Raw genomic sequence first — 23644 nt, 5'->3', positions numbered from 1 at the left:
ATGACTCTGGTATTTCACTGTTTATTTGGCCGTTTCTCTCTACTATAAATGTGAATGGTTAATGAATCCTCTAACTTTACTGAGATGCTTTATGGCTAAGAAAAGGAAAGGAAGTTTTGTAAATGTAAAAGCTGTTTGATGTGTTGTTAATTGCAATGAAAAGAATCTCCGCACTGGAGGTGCGGCTTGAGTGATTAGAACAACATCTGTGAGTGGAAAAAAAATATGTTCCCTGATCTAGCCAAATGGGAATGGAGTTGTTCCTTAGCAGAAACTTCCCAGGTGGACTTTTATTCAGCTGACCTGGAAGGAGGGGAATATTTAAGGCCTGTGGGTTGGGGGTGTTTTTCCAACCTAACCATACCCTTACAGTGTGTGGGAGTAGTTATGCCCAAGTGTGGGTTCTCCCTGCCCCAATGGTTCCCTTAGAAGCTCCTGCAATTTTGTACTTGAAGGCAGGTAGGAAAGTTCTCCACTTGGTGAGTTTCCTTCTTCCTCAGAAGCAAGAAAGCAGGGAGGTAGCGATGGGCTGTCCTTGGCAATACTTCTACCTATCCCTGGTTTCCTTTTTCACTGTTCCCAGTCTCCCTCCCTCACCATTTTCCTCTCCACACTATATGACTAAATTTTGAGGTTGACTTACATAGTAATCTTGATCTAGACCTTTCCTCCCAATAAGATGTAATTGTCCAAGAGATACCTAGGAGCAATGATTTTTAAAAATGATTTTAGTACAATATTAATTTAAATTTACTTGGTGTTGATTAACTATAGCATGTTAATCCAGTTTGAGGCAATTGGTGGATTTTGAAAAAAAAGCTGGAAGCTGGGCATAGGTGGCTCATGCCTATAATCCTAGTTATGTAGGAGGCTGAATGAGTATTGTAGTTTGAAGCCAGCCTGGGTAGAAAAGTCTGTGAAGCTCTTATCTCCAATTAACCACACACACAAAAAAAATGAAATGGAGCTGTGGCTTGAGTGGTAGAGCAGTAGTCTTGAGTACACAAGCTCAGGGAAAGTGTCTAGGCCCAGAAGTTCAAGCCCCAGGACCAAAAGGAAAGAAAAAAGCTGGCAAACATTCCTGACTATATTTTTCATTAGAAAATTAGTTGCTATTGGGCAGATGGCTTCCTCAGTAGCAGGACGTTAGCTGCTGGGTATAGAACAATCATGGGCACATGAACCTAGGGGACTTAGCTCTTGGCTTGGCAAAGGTCACACAAATACTGCCCCATTCCCCAAGATAGTATTTCTAGATCCTTGTATGATTTCATATATATCAAAGACAATATTGGATGGTGCTTTTTTTCCTCCTTATAATTAAAACCTAGGCTTTAAAAAATATTTTTTAGGAAGAAATGGAAAAAAAACCCAAATCTTAATATGGCAACTGATTCTCCACATAGGCAAGTGATAGGGGATAAAACAGAAATAAGGCAAAGAGGAGAAAGTGCCTCTTCCCTCCCTTTTCCATTCAATTTGGGGGCATTGCTAATCCCTCCAGAATTCAGAGAACCAAGTCCCTTGTAATTTGCTTGTTTTAAGAATTCAGACTCTTCTGAATACATTACTTGTATCTGAACATCTCCTCTTTCTGCCAAAAATTTATAGTATTGGTATATGTCCCAATCCAAAATCTCACTGTTAGAACTCAAATTTTCAGGCCTCTCAGTGAGTCTCACTTTTTCCACTGGAATACCTTCACTTTTTTCCAACTTGTCAGCAACTGTGAATAGAAACAACCCAGAAAAGAGTTAGAAAACATAACCTGAAAGGGATAACAGTCAACTTAGAGAAAACAGTTGAACTTAGTCTCCTAAAATTGTGGTAAAATGTGGCTGACAGTGAAAACCCATGGGAAAAAGAAATTTTTATTCTTTCAAAAGTTCAAAAAACCTAGCTATTCTTTTCAATTCACAGAAGCATTATCAACATATAGTGAACTCTTCTGAATAAATTGGTCAAGGAGGCTCAAGAAAAGAGATTTTAGAAACGGCTAATTCCATCTGTGCCGACATTTTCGGGAACTGGTAATACAATATAAGAAGAATAACTGTTCCTTAGTTATTGCTTATAGATAGTCTGGAAATAAATATGAAGATAAACATGCTAGAATTTAACAAAGTATGCAGTTTAAAATATTATACATAGTAATTCCAATTTTATTAAGCATATAAAATGATCTTGTTATTTATATATATAGCATCTCAAATTCAAAAGTAATTTATTTTTTCCCTTTCTTTTCTCAGATTCCAGTTGTGGCAAAGATATGGTTCATTTCTAGATTTAAGTGTTATTCTAAATCCAGAAATTAACCAAATAGGCTTTGCCTTATTCATTTCTTGGAAGATTTTTATTTTAAACTCTAGTATAGATTCTGCTTCTGTGCTGTCACAGCTGAAATGTTACATACAAATTTGAAAGTGATTCTAGGCAAGACTGGGGACAAAGCTCAGGTGATAAAGTGCTTCCAGATTTTAAAAGAAAAGACAGAGAGAGAGAAAAAAAGAAAGAAAACAAAGCAAAGAAAGAGATAGAGGGAGGAAGAGGGGAATGAGGGAAGGTGTGAAGGAAGGAGGGAAGGAAGGAATGAAAGAAAGAGAAAGAAGAAAGGATTCCAGGAAACATAGATTAGTCTCATGTTGTGTGTTTTGGAGACGAAGCATAAGGTATTAGAATAGTAATTGCTTGAATTTACTTGGATGCAGTGGTAGATATCTCCAATGTATGTGTCTGTGTTTATTTCATTAAGTACTTTTAACAGCCATTTTACATTGTAAATATGAGGTTTGGAGTAAATGCTTAATATTTATTGGTGTTGCATTTAAAGTTTTTTTGCATTTAAATTTTTTATTTAAACAATGAACATCACAAAAATATGTAAAACAGAAGTGTTTGGAGATAGATTAATAAAAAATAAAAGATGAATACAATCATTTTTGAAGTGTCTCAGAAAGCTGAAACACCACAATGATTAAAAGAAATGTATTAGCAGATGCTAAGAGCATAGAAATCTATAGTACTTTCATAAATTTATGTTGATTAGTATTGATTGGTTAAGGTTGTTTAATCAGTCTGGGTTTTTTGCAGTGATAGGGAATGGAACTCAGGTTTTTGTGTTAGAAAAGTGCTTTACCATTGAGCTACAGCCCCAACCTCATGTCTGTTTCCCTTAAAATAAATTATGGGGATTACTCACTATAATCTGCTACTTTCTTGTAATGATTTAGAGCAACTTCACAATTTTGTAGAACATTGATTCCTGATAAATACCGGTACCCCTAAAAACACAAGAATACATATTGTTAACATTCAGACAATATTGTATTTATAATATTTCTACTTGACTCAAGAATATTTAATTTACAAACCAGAATCATCTGGGACATCATGCTTCCTCCAGCACTTCCAAAGGTATAATATATCAATGCCTAAACAAAAATAAAGCAAAATTATATTGTTTTCAAGTTAGGAACTCAAGTCAACCACTAATTTTCACTCCTACTCTAGCAATGAATCTTTAGCTACTTCAAAATAAATTTCAAATTTCTCTTTTAAGATGGGTGCTATTTATCAAGAATGGCATTATTATTAAGACTGTGGAATTTTTAATAAGGGAATTATGCATGATATTTCCATTCATTTTATTATCATAAAATCCCTAGAAAGTAGATACTATCTGCCTTTAGCTATGAATGTAAAATATGAGACTTTAAGAAACTCCTAGTAGAAAAATGTTAAATTTCTCTGTTGATTGGATGCTTCTAACAATAAAGTAAGTCCCCTAAACAATAGATTCTGCCCAGGCATGGTGGCACATGCCAGTAATCTTAGCATTTGGGAGGCTGAGACAAGAGGATTACAGGTTTTAGTCTAGCTTATCCTATCTTGTGAGATCTTGTCTCGAAACAAAAACAACAAAAGAATATATCTGATTCAAATAAATAAATTTAAATAAACAAATGTTTTATTCCCCCCAAAAGATAATAGAATTGACTTTACCTTGGCTTGATCGTATTCCATTCCTATTCCATAAGAAGACAAAAATCCTAAAGCCTAAAGTACAAATGAAAACATATAGCTAGATATGTCATTGGCTTCACAGTTCTTACCTATGATAAGGAATATTTGAAAGGTCTGATCCATGATAATTTGTATTGTTAATTTATTTGTTAAGTTCCAACAAAATTCTTTTGTTAAAGCTGTGAGAATTTGGGAAAGGTCACAATGGTGGAAGAATTATATAATATATATGAAGATGAGCTAATTCTTACTGTACTTTAGAATGAATAATAATAAAACATTTTAAACCAGTGGTCATTATGTATTTTACTTACTTAGAAACAGTTTTTTACCTGCAATATCTTACAAACTACATTTGAATATTTTATTCATGTTTTTAAATGAAATAGGATTGGTGCAAAATATTCAAGCAGTAAGAAACACATTGAATAAACTGTTACAGTCTAATCCCTGAACAAGTTGAAAGAATAGAAAGTCTTTTAAAGAGAAGCTTCTCTGAAGAAGAAAGAAGGATGGCCAATAGACACATGAAGAAATGTTCAACATCCCTAGCCATAAAAGAAATGCAAATCAAAACAACATTGAGATATCACCTCACTCCAGTTAGAACAGCAAAAATCAAGAACTCTAACAACAACAGATGCTGGAGGGGATGTGGACAGAAAGGAACCTTACTTCATTGTTGGTGGGAATGTAAACTTGTTCAACCACTTTGGAAAGCAGTATGGAGGTTCCTCAAAAGACTTCACATAGATCTCCCCTATGATCCAGCAATCCCACTTTTGGGCATTTACCCAAATGTTTACAAACAAGACCACACTAAAGCTACCAGCACAACTATGTTTATTGCAGCATTATTTACCATAGCTAAGATATGGAACCAACCCAGATGCCCCTCAGTAGATGAATGGATCAAGAAAATGTGGTATATATACACAATGGAATTCTATGCCTCCATCAGAAAGAATGACATTTCCCCATTTGTTAGGAAATGGAAAGGTTTGGAAAAAATTATATTAAGTGAAGTAAGCCAGGCCCAAAGAAACATAGGTCCCATGGTTTCCCTTATTTGCAATATCTAGTATATGTATGAGTCAAGCGGAAAAGGTCAGATAATGTGATGTTAGGAAAATGAACCCTTAAATATGTATTTTAATGTTTTCGTTTCTTTCATGCATGTGTTTCTAACGCATTTATAAGATTATTTCTTTGTTGCTTTGTATGTCCCTCCCCCACAGTGTAATCCCCGCTTTCACTATATTTGATGTCAGTATAACATGTGGAGGAGATGGGGACAAACAAGTCGTTTAAGGATTCAGGTGGACCTGTTGCAACAATGAGAAGTACAAAATGTCATGTCAAAACCAGCTTTACAATGTCGGTGTGGGGGGGGAGGAGGGTATAATTGGGTGGGGGGAGGGGGGAGGCTGGGAAGGGAGGTGAAGGGTAAACAAAGGAGGAGGCTGCAATGCTTGGTAAGAAATGTATCCATTATCCTGCCCATGTAATTGTAGCCCCTCTGTACAGTATGTTCTCAAATAAAATAAAATTAAATTAAAAAAAAAAAGAATAGAAAGTCTTAGATTGTATTCCTCCCTCCCCAGCCCCCCCCTCCCCCCGCAACAGACATAAACCTTTCAAAAGATCTCCAGAAACCATTTAAGTTGTAGTGAGCCACCAAGCTGAAAATAGAGATGATGAAGCCTGGTAGAAGGTTGCCAACTTCTGATGGCTTGACCTACAATTTCTCAGCTTTGGGATGGTGTGAAAGCAATATGTGTTCAGTAGAAATTGAACTTCAACGCTTAAATTTCCAGCTTTTTCTTGGTTAGTGGCATGGGATTGAACACTTTCTGAGGATGCTGGGCAGTGACAGGTTCCCAGTTAGCCAATGAGATCACAGGTCAACTACTGACACCCGACATGTCCTGTGTTGCAGATTTACAATGTTTGACAAGTCTATGAAATGGATTTTGCCATTTGGTGAGTTTATTGGGACATACTATCTCACATTTATGTCTCCCAGCATGCTTTTACTGTGAGCTATTCTCAGTTCTAGAGACGACTGAAATAGTTTCTAGGCTTTATGCCTCACCTCTGCATTCTACAACTCTCCATTATTATTACCTCTCGCTATCTACCAGTATCAGGCTCACATTTCCATTTCTTCATCTGGTTCATAAGAACATTACAGGAGACATGTAAAATGTCTAAAATCTAAATATGCATCAAGGTGTGGTAATTCAATCACCTCAAAAAATGGGTAATTTTTTAAAGTTTTAATTGCAATTTTGCAAGGCCAAACACTCTTTTCTGTCTTTTCGCCTCTCTCTGCATCTCTGTCTCAATCTCTCTTTATGGTACTGAAGATTAACTCAGGGCCTTGAGCTTCCCCAAATGAGCAATGCCCTCCATCCATTTGCTGTATAGTTTTTGCTCCTTCCATAGGGTCTCTTATTAACTGCCTGGACTGGCCTCAGTTGGCAATCTTCTCACCTCTACTTCTCAAATAGCTGTGATTACAGATGTACACTACCATACCGGGCCTGTGTTACTTTTTAAATTATGAAACTGCAGAGTTCTGTTTCCAAAAGCATAATGTCTCTAACATAGTTTATAAGTACAGTTCATATATCAAAAATTAAAAACAAAACAAAAAACTTCTGTGATTCTGAAAAGTCCTCTTTAGTTGTCAAGGTTTCCTCTTTAGGGAACTTACCTCACAATTGTTTTGTAAATGGAAGACGTCTGAATTTTGGTACTCCTGTAACCCTTGCAATGTATATTTAAAATGATTAAATTGGCTCCTTTCAGGGACATCTCCAGCCAATTTTAGATTATTTTTCAAAATTTTGTTGCAACTCCCAGCAGTTTTTTTCCCCTTCTGCTCAATTTAGAATCTAGTTCACTGATGCAGAAACTTTGACAGTAAACAAATACAATGACCTTCATGTAAGAAAATGAAGGTGCAATTCTATTCAATTTAGGCCTGTATTTTAGAGCCACTTACAACCAACAGTATCATTGTGTACAGCCTAGCCTGCTCTTTTGGTCTGATCCTCCTGGAAAAATACATGAGCTCATAAAGTTATGAAGAGGCTTGTGTGGGAATTAAATTAACATTCTGTGACAGTGAAGGGGAGTGTTTCTGTATAAAGCCCACTCCAAAGAGTAAGGACTAAAATAATGATTTTTATCAGCCTTGAATAATCAAAGGCTGGGCTTCCTTTCTCTTTAGTGTAAAAATAACATGGAGTGACTTTGAGTTAATTCTCGGAGGAGGGGGAGTTCAACTTTACTTTATTCTTGGTATTTCTTTTAATTCTGCTTAAAGCATGCCTGGACATTCCAGAAAGTCAAAAGTTGTCACGAGCTGTCCTGTGGTAAAATACACCAATTATTGTCAGCACAGACCTATTCTTTTATATGTCATGTATTGTCATGTAACAATTTCACATTCTTTGGCTTTGTTTGTTTGTTTGTTTTTGGACTCAGTCTTTTTCTGAGAAAAGGACAAGATAAAACAAAGATGGATTCTAGAATGATTAAGTTTTCATCCAGGAAAGAGAAACATGATGAATTGAAAGAGAAGCTGCAGAATAGTGATGACATCAAGGACATTTTTGTGGTTTTTTAATGGTCAAACTCTGCAAATTGGATTGTTTATAAGACTCAGATACTGAACTCAACCACTTTGGCATGGCTTTTAAGGAAGTGTTACGGTGGCTGGGGTTGCATGGGAAGAGTTAAGTATAAAGGATGTCTCACTGTACTTCAAGGTAAATTATTCAGGTTCTATAGTAACAATTTCAAAATTAAATATTCCTTTTGCTTTTTTGTGAAAAGGATTATTAATGGAGAAAAAAAGATGAAGCAATTTTCCTTTAATTATTGTATGAGGCTTGAAAGCTCCTGTGATCATTACTTTTAGTTCAAATTGAGTTCCAAAGAAAAGCATGAAGGAACTCTAACGAGCAACTCAGACACTGTCTGTACTCTAAATACAAAAAAGCATCAGCGTCAAGCAGTGCTTTACACAGGTAACTGTAGACTGATCAAAGTGATGATTAAGTTGATATGAAAAACATTTTTTCACTAGTAGCATAGTGCTAATAACTATAGCCCTACCACAATTCATACCTCCATAATTTGATTTTTGGATATAAAAGAAGAATATATAGAATCTTTGTCATTGAGACATGATTATTCTAGAATCCTAAAACACAATAAAACATGGAGTTAAGGGATATAAATCAAGGGACTCAAATGGGGAAGGAGAAGTCAAATTATTGTTATTTGCATATGACATGATCCTAGTTTTAAAAAAAACCTAAATATTCTAACCAAAACCCCTCCTAAATAAGCCAGTTACCAGTAGCTCACACCTGTAATTCTAGCTACTCAGGGGGCTGAGATCTGAGATCACAATTTGATGCCAACCTTACAGGAAAATCTGTGAGACTCTTATCTCCAATTAACTACCAAAAAACTGGAAGTAAACCTGTGTGTCAAGAGGTAGAATGTTAGCCTTCAGCAATAAGGCTTAGGAACAGCACCCAGGCCTTGGCTTCTTCAAGCCCCTGGATGGCACAAGAAAAAATAAATAAAAGAGAGAAAAGAAAACTCCTAGATTTGATAAACACTTTTGATAGCAGAATAAAAAATCGACATATAAAAAGCAGTAGCTTTTCTATACACTGACAATGAACAAGCTGAGAGAGAAATCAAGAAAATTCCAGGGTGGGAGACATGATTCAGTTGCTAGAGCACTAGTCAATGAGTGAAAGTGTTAGGTACTGAGTTCGAGTTCTAATCTTGGGCCAAAAGAAAAAAGAATTTCATTCACAATAACCTTAAAAAATTAAGTTAAATATTTTTTTTTGTCAGTTGTGGGGCTTGAACTCTGGGCTCAAGACTAATGCTCTACCACTTGAGCCACAGCGCCACTTCTGGCTTTTTCCATTTATGTGGTGCTAAGGAATCGAACCCAGGGCCTCATGCATGCAAGGTAAGCACTCTACCACTGAGCCACCTTCCCAGCCCTTAAATACATTTTAAATAAATAAAAGTAAGTTAAATAGCAAAGTAGTACATATGCATGAATAGAAAGACCATTTAGAGAGAAGAAAACAATATAAAACTACTTAAAAAAAGGAATAGAGCCAGGCACAGGTGGCTCACACCTGTGAGCTACTTAGAATGCTGAGATCTGAGGATCATGGTTTGAAACCAGTCCAGGCAGAAAAGTTAATGATACTCTTGTCCTCAATAAATTATTCAGAAAAAATCTGGAAGTGGCCATGTGGCTCAAATGATACTATGAAGAGGCTCAGGGACAGCACCCAGGCTCTGAGTTCAAGCCCCAGGACTGGCAAAAAATAATATAAAAATAGCCAAAATAGTGTCACCACTTGGAGATTACCATTACTGGTTTGAATTTTCTTAAGGGTAATAAAATATAAATGACCTATTCCTTGATTCTTTTTGTAGTACTCTACCTTGAACCATATACTGAGATCTGTTTCTTGATTTTTTTTTAAGTAAATGAGTTTTAATTTCCTGCCTGGAAAATTAATGGACAAATCTCTTATTGAGAACAGTTTATCTATATGAAGAAAAGAATGAGTTTCTTATTTCTCAATTTTTGCCTCCTAAATGAGAACTAGAAAATTGAAAAGTTACAAGTGAACTATCTATATCCAACCTGGTAAACACAGTAACTTACAGGACATCTTCCAGATTATGAGAGCTTGAAATCTCCTCAATTCCCACCATTTCATTGAAGACTACTCTACTAATAGTTACTATTACAGATTCTTTCAAATCATCTTACTGGGATATTTTCATAATGTAAATTGTTTTTGTTGCCCTTCACAGAATTTCCTTCAGTTTATTTTGCTACATGAACCAGTCAAGGTATGAAAAGAAGTAATTAGGCCTCTTTTCCTCCATCCAGCTTCTCTTTGTATAGTAGTCTAAAATTGCATTCCTCCCTTCATGTTCTCAAGGACACTTTATAAGATGAATTGTGGCATTGGTTTTCTTTGTTAATTTGTGTATTCTTATTAGTTCTCTGACATCCCATCATCATCTGTAATGCATCAGAACTTTGTTTTCCTGTGCATGTGTTCCTGTCCTAGCTATACTTCTGGCTTTTCGGTGGTTAATTGGAGATAAGAGTTTCATGGAGTTTCCTGCCTAGGTTGGCTTTGAACTGTGATCCTCAGATCTCAGCTTCCAGAGTAGCTAGGATTACAGGCGCAAGCCACTAATACCTGGCTATTAGTACTTCTGATTTATTTTTCTCTCCCCACTTCAGAGATGTAGTATCCTCTGTATCTCTCCAGCCCTGCAACTCTCTCCTATTCTTGCTCATTTCAATTTCTAGCTTCTTTAGTTGCATTTTTTTTTAATTTTTATTCTATTGTAATGATGCTGTACAGAGGGGTACAGTTACAAGAGCTAGATAATGAGCACATTTCTTGTCGAGCATTGTTGCCCCCTCCTTTGTTTTTATCCTACTAACCCTTCCCTGCCCCACCTCCCTCACTCCTGTCCCCCAAAGTTATCAAGTTTATTTCCAGCATAGTATCTTGTGATCCTTGTTGCAATGGGTCATCCTGTGTCCTTGTTTCAGCATTTTGTTATTCCCCTTCCCCTCGCCAAGTTAGATAAATGTATATACAAGACGCAAGGCACCAAAATCAAATGCTTAGGTGCATTGCACTTCTGTTGTGCTATTGTCCTTATGCTTTCCAACAGTGCCAGCAGGATCCCTATATTAGACTAGCACAAATATCAGGAGAAGGAAAGTGGTCACCTGGGCAGCACTATTAAGCTTGAATCAATGTGGCCTGTGGCCAACCTGGTCTCAGGACTTAGCCATTGAACTAAGTACTGTTTGTGGCATAAAATCTCCTTCACTCTTTCTTTTTAATACAAGGAACTCAATCAACTGTAAGAGGAGTTGCTATTGGAAACATTTTTCTATAGTGTTCACAGGAATAATAGTAGAAATGTAGTCAAATCCAGCTATAGAGCTGCAACAGGGTAGGTGAGGGTTCTAGATGTTAACCTTACATTTGCATATCATGGAGAGTTTGAGAAGAGTCTTGAGTGAGGAATGAGGATGTCCAGGTGGTCAGGGAGCGCAGAGGATGGCTTAGGCAGAGGATTTTTTTTTTAAACCATCAAATATAATGTTGCAGTGTTCCAATAAATAGCAGGGCTGGATTTCGCATAGTAGACCACTGTTAGCCATTTGGATTAATTTTATCTTACCTACACTCTGTCTTCTGGTCCCTCACAAACTAGACACACACCTATTACACAGATAACTTCATTTTTTTAATAGACAAAAGAAAATGAAATGCAGAAAGAACAAGTCAAGCCAGATAAGGTGGCACAAGCCAGAAATCCTCGTTATGCAGAAGGCATATGTAGGAAGAGCAAAGTCTGTCCCTGGCATTAACCTTGCCTTCTGTATAAAATGTAACTATGTCAAGAATCCAGAGCTCTCAAATGAGCCCTTAGGGTCTCTCACCTTAGGGTGGATTGGAGAGCAGTTCTCTTTTTAAAAAAATAAATTTTATTTTTTAATTGAAAAGGTGATGTGTTGGGGGGTTACAGTTACCTAGGTAAGACAATAAGTACATTTGTTTTTAATTATCATTACCCCATCGTTTTTTTTTGTTTTGTGTGTGTGTTGGGTGGGGGTGGAGGGGTTGCAGGGTTTGAACTCTGGGCCTGGAAGCTGTCCCTCAGCTCTTCAGCTCAAGGTGAGCGCTCTACCACTTGAGCCACAGCACCACTTCCGGTTTCCTGAGTGCTTTATTGGAGGTAAGAGTCTCACGAACTGCTCCTGCCTGGGCTGTCTTTGGACCGCAATCCTCAGATCTCAGCCTCCTGAGTAGCTAGGATTACAGGCATGAGCCACCAGCGCCTGGCTCTACCCCATCTTTCTATATCTCCTGCTTACCCCTCCCTATCCCCCCCCCCCCGCCCGACCCCCAAATTGTAATGTTCATATCCCACATAGTGTCAAGTGAGTATCAATGTGGCTCATCCTTTGTTCTGATGTTTCTGTGATTCCCTTTCCTTTCCACATATTGCATTGTCTATTATGTAAAACACGAGGTACAAAAGCTAAGAGAAATGAGGAAAGGAAAAAAAACAATAACAGAGAAAAAAGAATGAATTATATACCGGGTCTAATGAGAGGCTCTTGTTTCCATGAGTTGGGGTTCATATTAATATGCTTCATTATATATAGTTCTTGACACTAAGCAAGTGGGTTCTTGAGATCCCTTGTTAAGAGTATCTTCTACATATTCTAGTTCTTACAAATGAGGGAGATCATGAGACCTGCTTTTCTTTGGGTCTGGCTTACTTCACTTAATATAATTTTCCCCAAACTTTTCATTTCCTTATGAATGGAACAACAATGCTGGAGGAATTTCAATACTAAACCTCAAACTCTATTACAAAGACATAGTACTCAAAACAGCTTGGTATTGGCACAAGAACAGGCCTGAGGACCAATGGAATAGATTCGAAGACTCAGAAATGAACCCACAGACCTATGGCCACCTAATCTTTGACAAGGGAGCAAAAAAAAAAAAAATAGGATGGAAGAAAGACAGCCTCTTCAATAAATGGGGCTGGCAGAATTGGCTAAACAGGTATAGAAAACTAAAGTTAGGTCCTTATTTATCACCCTGTACCAGAATCAACTCCAAATGGAGCAGTTCTGTTCCTTAAAGTCATCCGTTTGGAATAAGGTACCAGGGGTCCTGCAGCATTACTGACCTGACACTACTATGTCTATGTGCATATGACCACATTACCACAGCCTAGCTAGCTCTGGGGTCTGCAGTAGTGTGGGAACACTATTGTAAAACTTCTTTTATGTGTTATTGTTCTTTTGTTATTTCAGGATGGAGCTATTTAAGGTTTTGTTTTCTTTCAAAACTCACGTTTTGGGCTTTGTATGATCCTTCTTTAGCCAGGGACTCATATAATTGGATAGCTGCTGTTATGTTTTGCATGCCAAAATTTCCAAATAGCAAAGCATCAGCCATTTTCTCCATTGCTTTCAAATTTCCCATGTCAGCTGCTTTGGCAAAAAGCATGTAGGCTCTGTTTCAAGAATATAATGTCAAAAGGGTGATTTACAAAAATGAAATTTTCTGCTCCTTCCTTTATGTGACTTCTTTCTAATAAGTAATAGTACCCTGTTGTCACAATGCAGCTGAGCTGAAGTCTATTATACCTGTAGATTTGTTGATTTATTTTACCTTTAGATCAATCTAAGGTTATAATTTCAAATACATTTAACAAATAATAAAGCTACTAATAATGAGAAATACATAAGATATGTCATCCTTAAGCTTTATGTGGTAAGTAAAGTGAAAACTCAAAGCAGTCATCCTAAGATAGCAAATTCTTCCATGCCCATCTCCATTATTTATAGATATTTGTTTTGTAAAGCAACTTCTGAAAATATGAGAATACTCAAAATTTAAATGCTGCATATGGGAGTTTATCTCATGCAAATAATGAGATACTTACATTTCTTAAAGCAACACTTCTCTTCAATACAGCAAAGCCAGCTTACTTGGAAAATCAACACCCAAACAAAAGTTCAATCGATAGGACTCTACAGTTTTGTTGTTTGGAATCATATTCTGGCTCCACCAGTTAATAGTTGGAAATTTTCAGTCAAGTTACCTAGCCTCTTTGTGCCTCTTTCATCTATGAAATGAGGATAACAGGACACTTATTCTGTAGGGTTGCTGTAAAGATTAATTGAGATAATCTTGGCATCATGCCTGGTAAGTGTAAACCCTCAATAAATTTAGCTATTACTATTAGAACCAAAGTTTTACAACTTAATAATTTCTCCTTAATTAGGTAGTAATGGTGTGAAATTTTAGTGGTTGAAAATATAGTTACTGTAGGATTGCCTGACACTGCATATTCTGAACTTCAGCCCAAATCACCTGGACTTTCTGTGTGTGACAAGTAGTGATGAAGAATCTCACAGGTCAAAATGTGTTAAGAGAGAGAGAGAGTACTTCGGGATGTACTTTTACTTTTATAAGTTCCTTTTTTTGTTAGTACCAAGTCTAGAGATCATTAACCTCTATATTCATGTATTTGACTCAAATATAAGAAAATGTACGGGTACACCCCCTCCACATCATTGTTTCCAATTAAGAATGATCAGGCAATTTTGTGTAGTGTCTTTAATGGTGAGAAAAGAAGCTGCTCCTTTACAAAGACTGGTGCAGAACAAGTTGGGCCAAAAAGGCCTCAGAAAGCCCCTCAACGAAGGAAGCAGTAGAGGTCAGCATGTCAAAAATAGAGGATTGGTATTCTAGTAGAACAGAAAATGGCAGACAACTAGAGTCAGGAGGGCAAGAAAGAACTTATCCAGGATAAAGCAAGCTTAGCATCTTGAGGATGGGGCAAACAAGGAAGAAGGTCTCAAAAAACTGATACCTAGGATAGGTAGCAGAAGGATAGGCTGACATTGGGATACAAATCCACTTGAATGGCTTTTATCACAAGGCTTGCTGTTGTAACTTATCTAGTCTGCAGGAATGAGAAGACTCCAACAGGGACCAAGATGTAGAAACCTGATATGGATTGTAGAAGCATTCCATTGTATATCTCATCTGTCCAAGGAACAGCAACAGGCCACAAAGCCAAGCTCTATAGGTTTGTGGATTCTGTGGACACAGTTAGGTACCTGGCTTCCCAGTCAGGGAAATCCAAAGTATAAAACAGATGCTACACATAGGACAAGTTGCTTCTGGTTAGGCAAGATTAAGTTCCACATGCAATCCTCAAAAGGGAAAAAGTAGAAGGAACTAGACAGCAGGAATAGATCTGGACAATAATATTCAGTTAGCTATCTGTATGATCACCAAAGCAATTGGGTGTTAAGTGGGTATTGGAGGGAGAAGGGTCTAAACATTCCTCCAACACAGATCAGCAGCGTATCTGAAAACACTGATGTGGAATAATTCTAAATGAGGGACCAACAATGGCTGTCACTGAGATTTCCTGACTCCCTCAGACAAATTTGTGTCTCTCTTGATAAATGCTTGCATGATAAGTGTACTTGTGTGTGTGTGTGTGTGTGTGTGTGTGTGTGTGTGTGTGTGTGATTTCTGAGAATTGAACTCAAAACCTTGAGCTTGCCAGGCAAGCATTAGATATTTTAGTGGCACTTCCAGTCAATATGTATATTTTTAACAATACTGATGCTTTCAACAATGCTACCTATTTATACATAAATAGATGAATGAATGATTAAACAAATGATCAAATGATTCCAGAATGTGGGTAAGCTCAAAGCACGAGTGCCATTTCCATGGGAAGGTGCAAAGCATGAGAAGATAGAGGGATTCCCTTCTAGTCAGCAAGGTATACATTAAATTTCTCTTCACCTTCCTGAATCTTGAACAAGACAATAGAGGTGATTGGCTGAAGGAGAACATGGGCTATTCTGACAGCATAAAGGATTTGCCCAGCTTCCTCACAAACTCCCAGTATGTCTTGTGATTAGCAAATTTGGTTTTAGTTCTCCACTGCTGTTAACTCAAAAGCATCAGGTGACTCAGGCATTAGATATCCTCTACTGCTATGTAAAACAGCTACTCTTCTGTCACTCCTAAGCAAGGAATAGATTAAGACAATCTGGGCAAGAATAGCCTGGAATAAAGTCCTTAAATTTAAAGGCTGGTTTGCTGTTTGGACTGGGTTTTGTTCCAGTCCAACCTTTAAGCAAAGGCTAAGAGAATCATTAAGCTAGATAAATAATTCTCTGTTTTCACTTACTAAGTGAATTCCTTAGTAAGATAAATTCCATATTAGGATAGGTTGTATTTTAGGGGTCTGATTTTTACCTGTCCTTATCAAGACAGTCATCAGGGACGCTTAGCAGGAGACCAAAATCGTGCTGGGAGTATTTCCTTTGTTCTTGCAAAGAGTTTATGAATCACCTTCTCCTAAGGAAAGGAACAACTTTCTCATCTCTCTCTTCTTGTCACTTTGGAAGAATTACAGAATCTTTTTCCCTCTCCGTTTCCTCATTTGGTTGGGGGATAATAATCCATGCTTCACAGGAGCATGATGAGCACTGAGTAATATCGAACTTAGCCAGTAGAAAGTGATCATGAACAACCCTCATCTTCTATACTCCTGCACTTTCCTCAGAGGCTTCAGGTTTTGACACCTTTGTAAAGACACAGGCAACAAAGAGGAAGAATGGGTGTGGAAGACCACAGCTTATTCACCTCCTTGCTGTGTATCTATGTTTGTCTCACTGTAAGAATATTAGCTTTCTGTTTCCCATTTTTTAAACAGGCTAGGTGTAGTATTTCTTGCCTCATAAGATTCATCTGGAGAGAACACAGAAACACATGAAAAAGCTCCGACAATCATAAGGTACTGTACAAACACTCAGGAAGAATAAAACATGCTAAACCAGCAACTGTTCTAGTTCAAATAACACATTTAAAATATCTAATTAATTAAAGCCAACATAGTATTTTGGCTTGAATGCTCATGAGGATCAGAACCTTAATTCTCCATTTCACTTAAAGGTACCTGAGCCAAATAATCCTCCTGCTTAGGGTAATGCTTTTTGAGACTCTTTAAACACCATTTGATCCTTCTAAAAGCAAAACTTATGGGCAGATAAGCTTATTTGTTGTTCTAATGAGCTTAATGATGAATTAGATTCTAGAATGCCCTTTTTTTTTTTTATTAACGTGAGTATTAACTTGGCTACTTACTCTGCTTTATGCTTTTGGCCTTTAGATTCCTGGAGAATCTTGATGCCCATGTTAAATAGCTCATCTCCTTGATCTGTGAAGTTTTTCTTTGCTTGCTTTTTTACTATATGGGCAAACAAGGAAAAGAAAAACAATATTGCTTCTTTATTTTACTTTTTTTTTTTGTTGTTGTTGGTCATGGGGCTTGAACTCTGGGCCTGGGCACTGTCCCTACCCTCTTCAGTTCCAGGCGAGTGCTCTACCGCTTGAGCCACAGCACCACTTCCAGTTTTCTAGTGGTTTATTGGAGATAAGAGTCTCACACTTTCCTACCCTGGCTGACTTTGAACCATGATCCTCAGATCTCAGCCTTTTGAGTAGCTAGGAATACAGGGATGAGCCACCATTGCATGGCAAATTTTATTTATTTTTAGAATATTTTAAATTTCAAAAAGTTTGCTTAGTATTATTCTCTAAGTTAAGGACACTGGTAGGTCAAAAGGGAGAACCTGCCTAAAAATGTCACTTGTTATTTTGTGAAAGGATCTAGACAATGGGGAACTAAGTTTCTGATGGCAGGAGGGAAAGTGGTGTTCACGGGGTATGTAAGGTTCTGTAAACAGAAAGCTGGGGATTTCTGGATCCTGTCTATAAATCTCAGAGCCATGATATATAGTTGAAGAGAACAAAAGGACTAGGCAACAAGCATTTCTAAGATGACCTAGCATTGTGCACCTAGAATCAGTATATTCTTGGGAGAAAGACTGCTAATTATAACTTGCCTTATAGACTGAGAGCTAAGAAGTCTGTTTTATGGGACTTAAGGAAAATAAGATGCAATCTTACCCACTACAGTAGTATCACTGAATCATTTCTACAGCACTTCATAACTCTTAGATCATTGTCACCAGTTTATTAACTAGAAAAGCAGGTTGGAGGAAGAGTCAAATTTGCAGCTACTCCTCACACTCTAACAGACACACACACACACACACACACACACACACACACACACACACATACACACACACACACAGCCTTTCACAACATCTCAATATTTATTCAAGTCCATTTCAGTATCAGTGAAATCTCTGATTAGGAAGACAGCACCAGAAATCATTTCAAAGGAAGGGCATTTGGGATTTGATGCTTCATTAACAAGACCATAAAGAACTTTTAAATGGCTCTTATTTTTTTTCTTCCTGACAAGCTATCAGAGTTGTCTCATTTCATTTTTTAAATTTAATTTTTATTGTTATCATAGAGGAGTTGTACAGAGGGGGTTACCATTTCATAAGTCAGGTAATGAAAACATTTCTTTTCTTTATTTTTGGACAATGTCATCCTTTCCTTCACTTTCCTCCTCCTGTCTTTGTCCACAAGCTACATAGCTCATTTTCCCATAGTGTATACTGAATATACTGCATTTTTTCACTCTTCCTCTCACCCTTTTCCCCCTACCTAAAAAAAAAAAAACAAAGCAAAACCAAACACCACAACCATTTTATTATTTAATTAAAAAATCAACTTAAAAGCCAGTTTAAAATTATTTTGAGTGCTTCACATTAGTTAATCAATTTAGAAATACATGATATTTTAGCATATAATTTTTGCTCTGAGTTATATATTATCTATACTCATGATTAAAACGTGAGGAATAATGGGAAAAGCCTACTAATCTGTGTATACAATCACAGTTGCTCTCATTAACACGCTTTCAAAGCATAAGAATAAATTTTGAAAGCTTGACTCTGCATGCACATAAATATAAAATGGTTTACCATTGCAAATTTTTTCCCATAGCTTTTGCTTTTATTTGTAATTCTTTTTTGGCTCCCTAAAATGTATTGAGCTGTACAAATTTTCTTCTTAGAAGAAAGTTCAATTATGAGATAAAGTTATCTTGATGATGCTTTCATTTTCTTCTTAAGGTTTGAAGGTTTTGAAACTTCAGGGAATGTAGAGTAAGGAAATGTCTTGAGATTCCAGATTTGATGTGAGGTAATCATAGTGGCTGGAGAGACTGATGCAGCCTCAAAGCTGTATTAGAGCAGGACATCATGGGACCACTCAAATAGACAAGATACTGAAACCAGTTTTTGACCCTAGACCTCCAAAGTATGAATTGAGTCCAGCTTAGCGCCAAATAAAGAGATCTGATGAGGGGCAGAGAATGAAGATTCATTATATGGCACACATAGAAAGATAGTTCTTCAATACATCTTTGGCAATCTTCAGATGTCTTGAAAAGGAGAGTTAAATAGGAAGAACTGGGGGAAGGCTGAGGGAGAAGAAATGCATGCTTAAAGCAGTCCTAGAGACATGCATGTACCCAGAGACAAATAGCTGACAATCTATTGTCTAGGACTGGGCAGGTGATCTGCTGCTTCCTGGCTTGGCTTCTAAGACAGTTTCAAAGTGACTGAGGCATGGAGAGAGAGTAGGAAGGAAGACTAGATGTCATTGTTAGGAGAAAGAGAATGAATTGAGTGGTAGGAAGCTAGCGCTCATTGAAGACAGGTATTTTACAGTTCAAAATCATGTTGGTGAGAAAGCTCTGACTGTGACTAACAAGTGGCAGATGAGAAATGGAGACAAGGAGGATTGTAAATGTTAAGGTCTAGGATATAAGGCAATATCTTCAATAGGCTATTTCATATCCAGGGTGGCTAGTAGTGGTCACTTTAGTAGTCATTCACTGAGCAATGTAGCACAGACCTTGTGATTATAAGAAGAGGCATTTTTCTATTGCAATCCACTCTTCAAAGGTCTAACTACTAAACCTCTAGCTTTGCTCTGTTCTTTTTTGTCATAACCTTAAAATCTAAAATTTAACATTCAAAGTAAAACTACTCTCTAACACAACTAGAAAGATGAGAGAAAAATAATGGATTTTTTTCCACCTCAAGTTAAATATATTTACAGCATGAAGTACATAAAGGATCACTGAGAATGAAAAGAATTGATAGTTGGGTCGGTAGCTCACACCTGTAATCCTGTAAAAGGTATTTTAAAAGCTGCTTCTGAGCCGGGCGCTAGTGGCTCACGCCTGTAATCCTAGCTACTCAGGAGGCTGAGATCTGAGGATTGCGGTTCAAAGCCAGCCCGGGCAGGAAAGACCGTGAGACTCCTATCTCCAATAAACCACCAGAAAACCGGAAGTGGCGCTGTAGCTCAAGTGGTAGAGCGCTCGCCTTGAGCTGAAGAGCTGAGGGACAGCGCCCAGGCCCAGAGTTCAAGCCCCACAACCGACAAAAAAAAAAAAAAAAAAAAAAAAAAAAAAAAAGCTGCTTCTGCTAGGCCCATGAATTAAAGAAACGCAGGATAAATACCGGGGCACCCAGCCCCCACCTTCCATCTGAGCTGTTCCCTTGTACAGTCACTTTGCAATCACTCTGGGCTCCAGGAAAGATAGGATTTGACACACATAAGCATCTTGTGACAAAAGTCAAAGTGTCCCTTAGATAGTCATTGTCAATATCTGAACCTTCAAGAAAAGCTAAACATAGCTAAAGATGTATTGAAGTCTACCACATAATCTCCTTTCTCTGTCCTTCATCAATTGTCTTTATTTGTCCAGACCTGAAATGTGGGACTTCTAGAGTTTGGGCCTAATGTTTAAAAACCTAATTTCAGTTCCAGTTACTCTGAAGAAAAAGAGGAAGAGGAAGAAGGCTTAAGGCCAGCACCGGCAAGAGAAGTTAGCAAGACCTATCCCAATCAACAGGTGGCTTGGGGTGTGCTTGTCATCCCTACTATACTGGAGTTATAAATAGGAGGATTGCAGCCTAAGTCAGCCTGGGGAAATAAACAGGAGATAGCTAAAAAACAAAAACAAAACAAAAACAAAGCAAAGCAGAAATCCAGTAAAAGCCGGGGGCGTGGCTCAAGCACTAGCATACCTACCTAGCAAGCAGGAGGCCCTGAGTTCAAAATCTCAATATTGTTGAAATAATTAAAAGGGTTGACAAATGATCAAGGAGATGAATATTTTAGAGGCTTATTAAACATCAGATAAAAAGGCAAAGTCTTTCCCCTTGCAGCAAATCTTGCCTATACAGATCACCAAGTCCTTCTCACCTAATTTCTATTGCATTCAACATAAAACATCTTCAGCTTCCAATGTTTAGCATATTGCCTAAAAAGAGCTCCTCATATTTACCCTTATGTGTGCCAAGAAGATACAATATAAGGAGAGAGAGAGACTAACGATCCATTACTAAAAATAACATTCCATCCAAGAAAGAATGATTCAGCAAACCCTTCAGTTAACAATGTGATCAACTCAAATACACCCGAGTTAAACACAGATATTTTTTAAACAATCAAGTGCATTTTCATCATCTCCAATTCACTACTGTCATATGTAGATAAGCCATATTATCAGTAGAAAAAAATAATCTGACTTCTTCAAATATTTACCATAAAAAATTTAATAGGGATCCTGACTAAAGATATTGAATCTACTGCCTAAAAACTTAATTTAGCAAAAAAAAAGAAGATTTATAAAACAAATGAAGGATTAAAAACAATAAACATTTGTGTTATAATAAGCGAATCAGGTGCCAGAAATTTGGGACAAGCAGTTCTCAGTGTTTATGCTTATTTTCTCAGAGTATAGCAGGAAGGTACAATGGCTATTTCCAATTTATAGATGAGGTGATGCATATACAAAGTAGTTGAGTAACATGTTAAAGCTACCAAACTTAACCCAGATGATGATGATTCACATACGCTTTACTTTTTTAAAAATAAAAGTTTTGCTATACTTTAGGCCTCATTTTTAGATGTATGTAGCTGGAGGAACTTCATACTGGATGAGCCACTATTTCATCACAGTGAGAGATATTTCATAATTATTTTTACTATTAATTTTAAAAAATTGTTATTATAAAGGTGATGGACGGAGGCGTTACCATTTCATAAGTCAGGTAATGAGTACATTTCTTTTTGGACAATGTCACTTCTCCCTTTGCTCTCCAATTTTCTTATAAAAATCACTATATTTAATATATTTGTGTGCTGATTTGAAGAAAAGTTTACAGCAGAATAATGACAGTATTAAGGTAAGCAAATTGGATTCTCTGATGCAGACTTTGAAATCTCTAGTACTGAAGAATTGCCTTCAGGTGGCTTGAATTGTGCCTATTTCTTCCTCTTAGAATTGGGTCTGGCTCCTGCTTTTATACAGGGAAGATGAGAAAAAGGCACCCAGTATGAAATTATCCCCCTTTGGAGGAGCTTGCTCTGTAATACTGAGGTCTAGCCTCCTCAGGCCTCTATGCTTCCCCTCCTCCAACCTTTCCCCAACACAGAGGACTGCATCGGTCTCTTCCAAAAACACACTTAAAGATAAAGAAATTACTATTCATTCTGCACAGATCTAAGCATGATCAGTGTTATTAGGGTTGATGTTGGGCATTCAAGGCAGAAGAGAGATTTTCCCAGGTGTGGGATAAGAGACACTCACTCTTAGCTCCTAATTCTCCTCCCCACCCCAACGAAGAACCACATGAGGAGATGATGATGGACTGGGCAAAGATAGAAACTGATGTAGCCTTAAAAACACTTGGCTTACTCTCCACAAGGCAATTTGGAGCTAAAATGGCCCTCACAATGGTCTCAAGCAGGGGAAAATGATCAGGCCTTTGTACTCCTGACTGCCCCAGGGAGGGGCAATTTTGAGTAAGTAGCTCATTGTACCCAATATAGTGCCATTATGGACTGATTGCCAGAGTCCATTAGCAATTGAAGTAGGGATGGGGAGGGATCTACATAGTACTTTATAGCATATGCTACACACACACACACACACACACACACACACACACACACACACACACACACACAAAGGGGAATACAAATGAAAATGATAGGTGATATGATCAGGTCTAGAAACAAGAAAAGGAATTACAATACTAGCTTCAGACCTCCTCCCACCAAGGACACAGTAGTTAGTGTCAAAATTAAAGATGATTATTTCCAGGTGAAGTGGAAAAGACCTGGTCAAGATGGAATAGAAGATCGTGTTCCAGCAGCTCTATTGTACCTACTGTAGTATGATTGGCTATTGATTTGTCATACTAACAACTTAATAAAGCTAATTATTTTTATGAGAGTCAGTTCTATCTTAGAAGGAAGAATTAGTTGAAGATTTACTGTTAAAATATCCTGAGGGAAAATGAACATGCTATTTTCAAAAAGGTAATGGATGTAAAAACATCATGTTGAAGTACAAAAGTACTTGAATATTCAAATGAACTCTAAAAAATGTAAGGCTTGTTTACTTTTGCGTAGCATGTTGTAGAGAGAATTTTGAATTTGGGGTCAGAAATAACTCAATTCACTTTAATTCAGCAAATATTTATTTACTGTAACTGCATGACAGATACACCTCCATTTAAGTGATGGAGGTACAAATGCTGTTTAGTATATTTCTGATTGGAAAAGGAGTAAAAATGAGTCCCTAATTTCCCTGTTTTTCAAGATGTGAAAAAATACATCTACATGTTCTAGAAAGGTCAGCTCGATGTTAATCCCGTTAGTTTCTCAAATAGACTATTCTGCATTTTTTTCAATGTGATTAAAACTCACAGGTAGAAGGACACTATCTTAGAGAGTCTGGGTTGGCCTAATTCAGAACACTGCAAAGCCTTAAGAGTGAAACCAAGGCTTTCTCTTTTTTACAATTCTTTTTTTATGTATTTTTATTTGTTTATTTATTTTTGTCGGTTGTGGGGCCTGAACTCTGGGCCTGGGCGCTGTCCCTCAGCTCTTCAGCTCAAGGCTGGTGCTCTACCACTTGAGCCACAGCACCACTTCCAGCTTTTTCTACT

The 23644-nt window shown here is 37.3% G+C and overlaps 1 protein-coding gene across 5 annotated transcripts in view; it reads right to left on the bottom strand.

Annotated features, from left to right (window-relative positions):
- The window catches only part of Sel1l2 (SEL1L2 adaptor subunit of SYVN1 ubiquitin ligase), a 79607-nt gene that overhangs the window by 30903 nt on the left and 25060 nt on the right, over positions 1-23644 (bottom strand). For 3 of the 5 annotated variants that reach the window (XM_070007686.1, XM_070007689.1, XM_070007690.1), the window contains exons 4-10: positions 16830-16932; positions 12999-13161; positions 4003-4056; positions 3372-3431; positions 3200-3281; positions 1572-1726; positions 644-700 (exon numbers count right to left, since the gene is read on the bottom strand). In XM_070007686.1, the coding sequence (XP_069863787.1) occupies positions 644-700; positions 1572-1726; positions 3200-3281; positions 3372-3431; positions 4003-4056; positions 12999-13161; positions 16830-16932 (674 nt within the window). The remainder of the gene's footprint in view (positions 1-643; positions 701-1571; positions 1727-3199; positions 3282-3371; positions 3432-4002; positions 4057-12998; positions 13162-16829; positions 16933-23644) is intronic. The other 2 variants (XM_070007688.1, XM_070007687.1) reach the window with 2 other exon arrangements.

Source organism: Dipodomys merriami, unplaced genomic scaffold (assembly GCF_024711535.1).
Source record: "Dipodomys merriami isolate MVZ:Mamm:240054 unplaced genomic scaffold, mDipMer1.0.p SCAF_7, whole genome shotgun sequence".
Taxonomy (NCBI): domain Eukaryota; kingdom Metazoa; phylum Chordata; class Mammalia; order Rodentia; family Heteromyidae; genus Dipodomys; species Dipodomys merriami.
The sequence above is the reverse complement of the archived record's forward strand: the minus strand, read 5'-3'. Positions and strand labels throughout refer to the sequence as shown.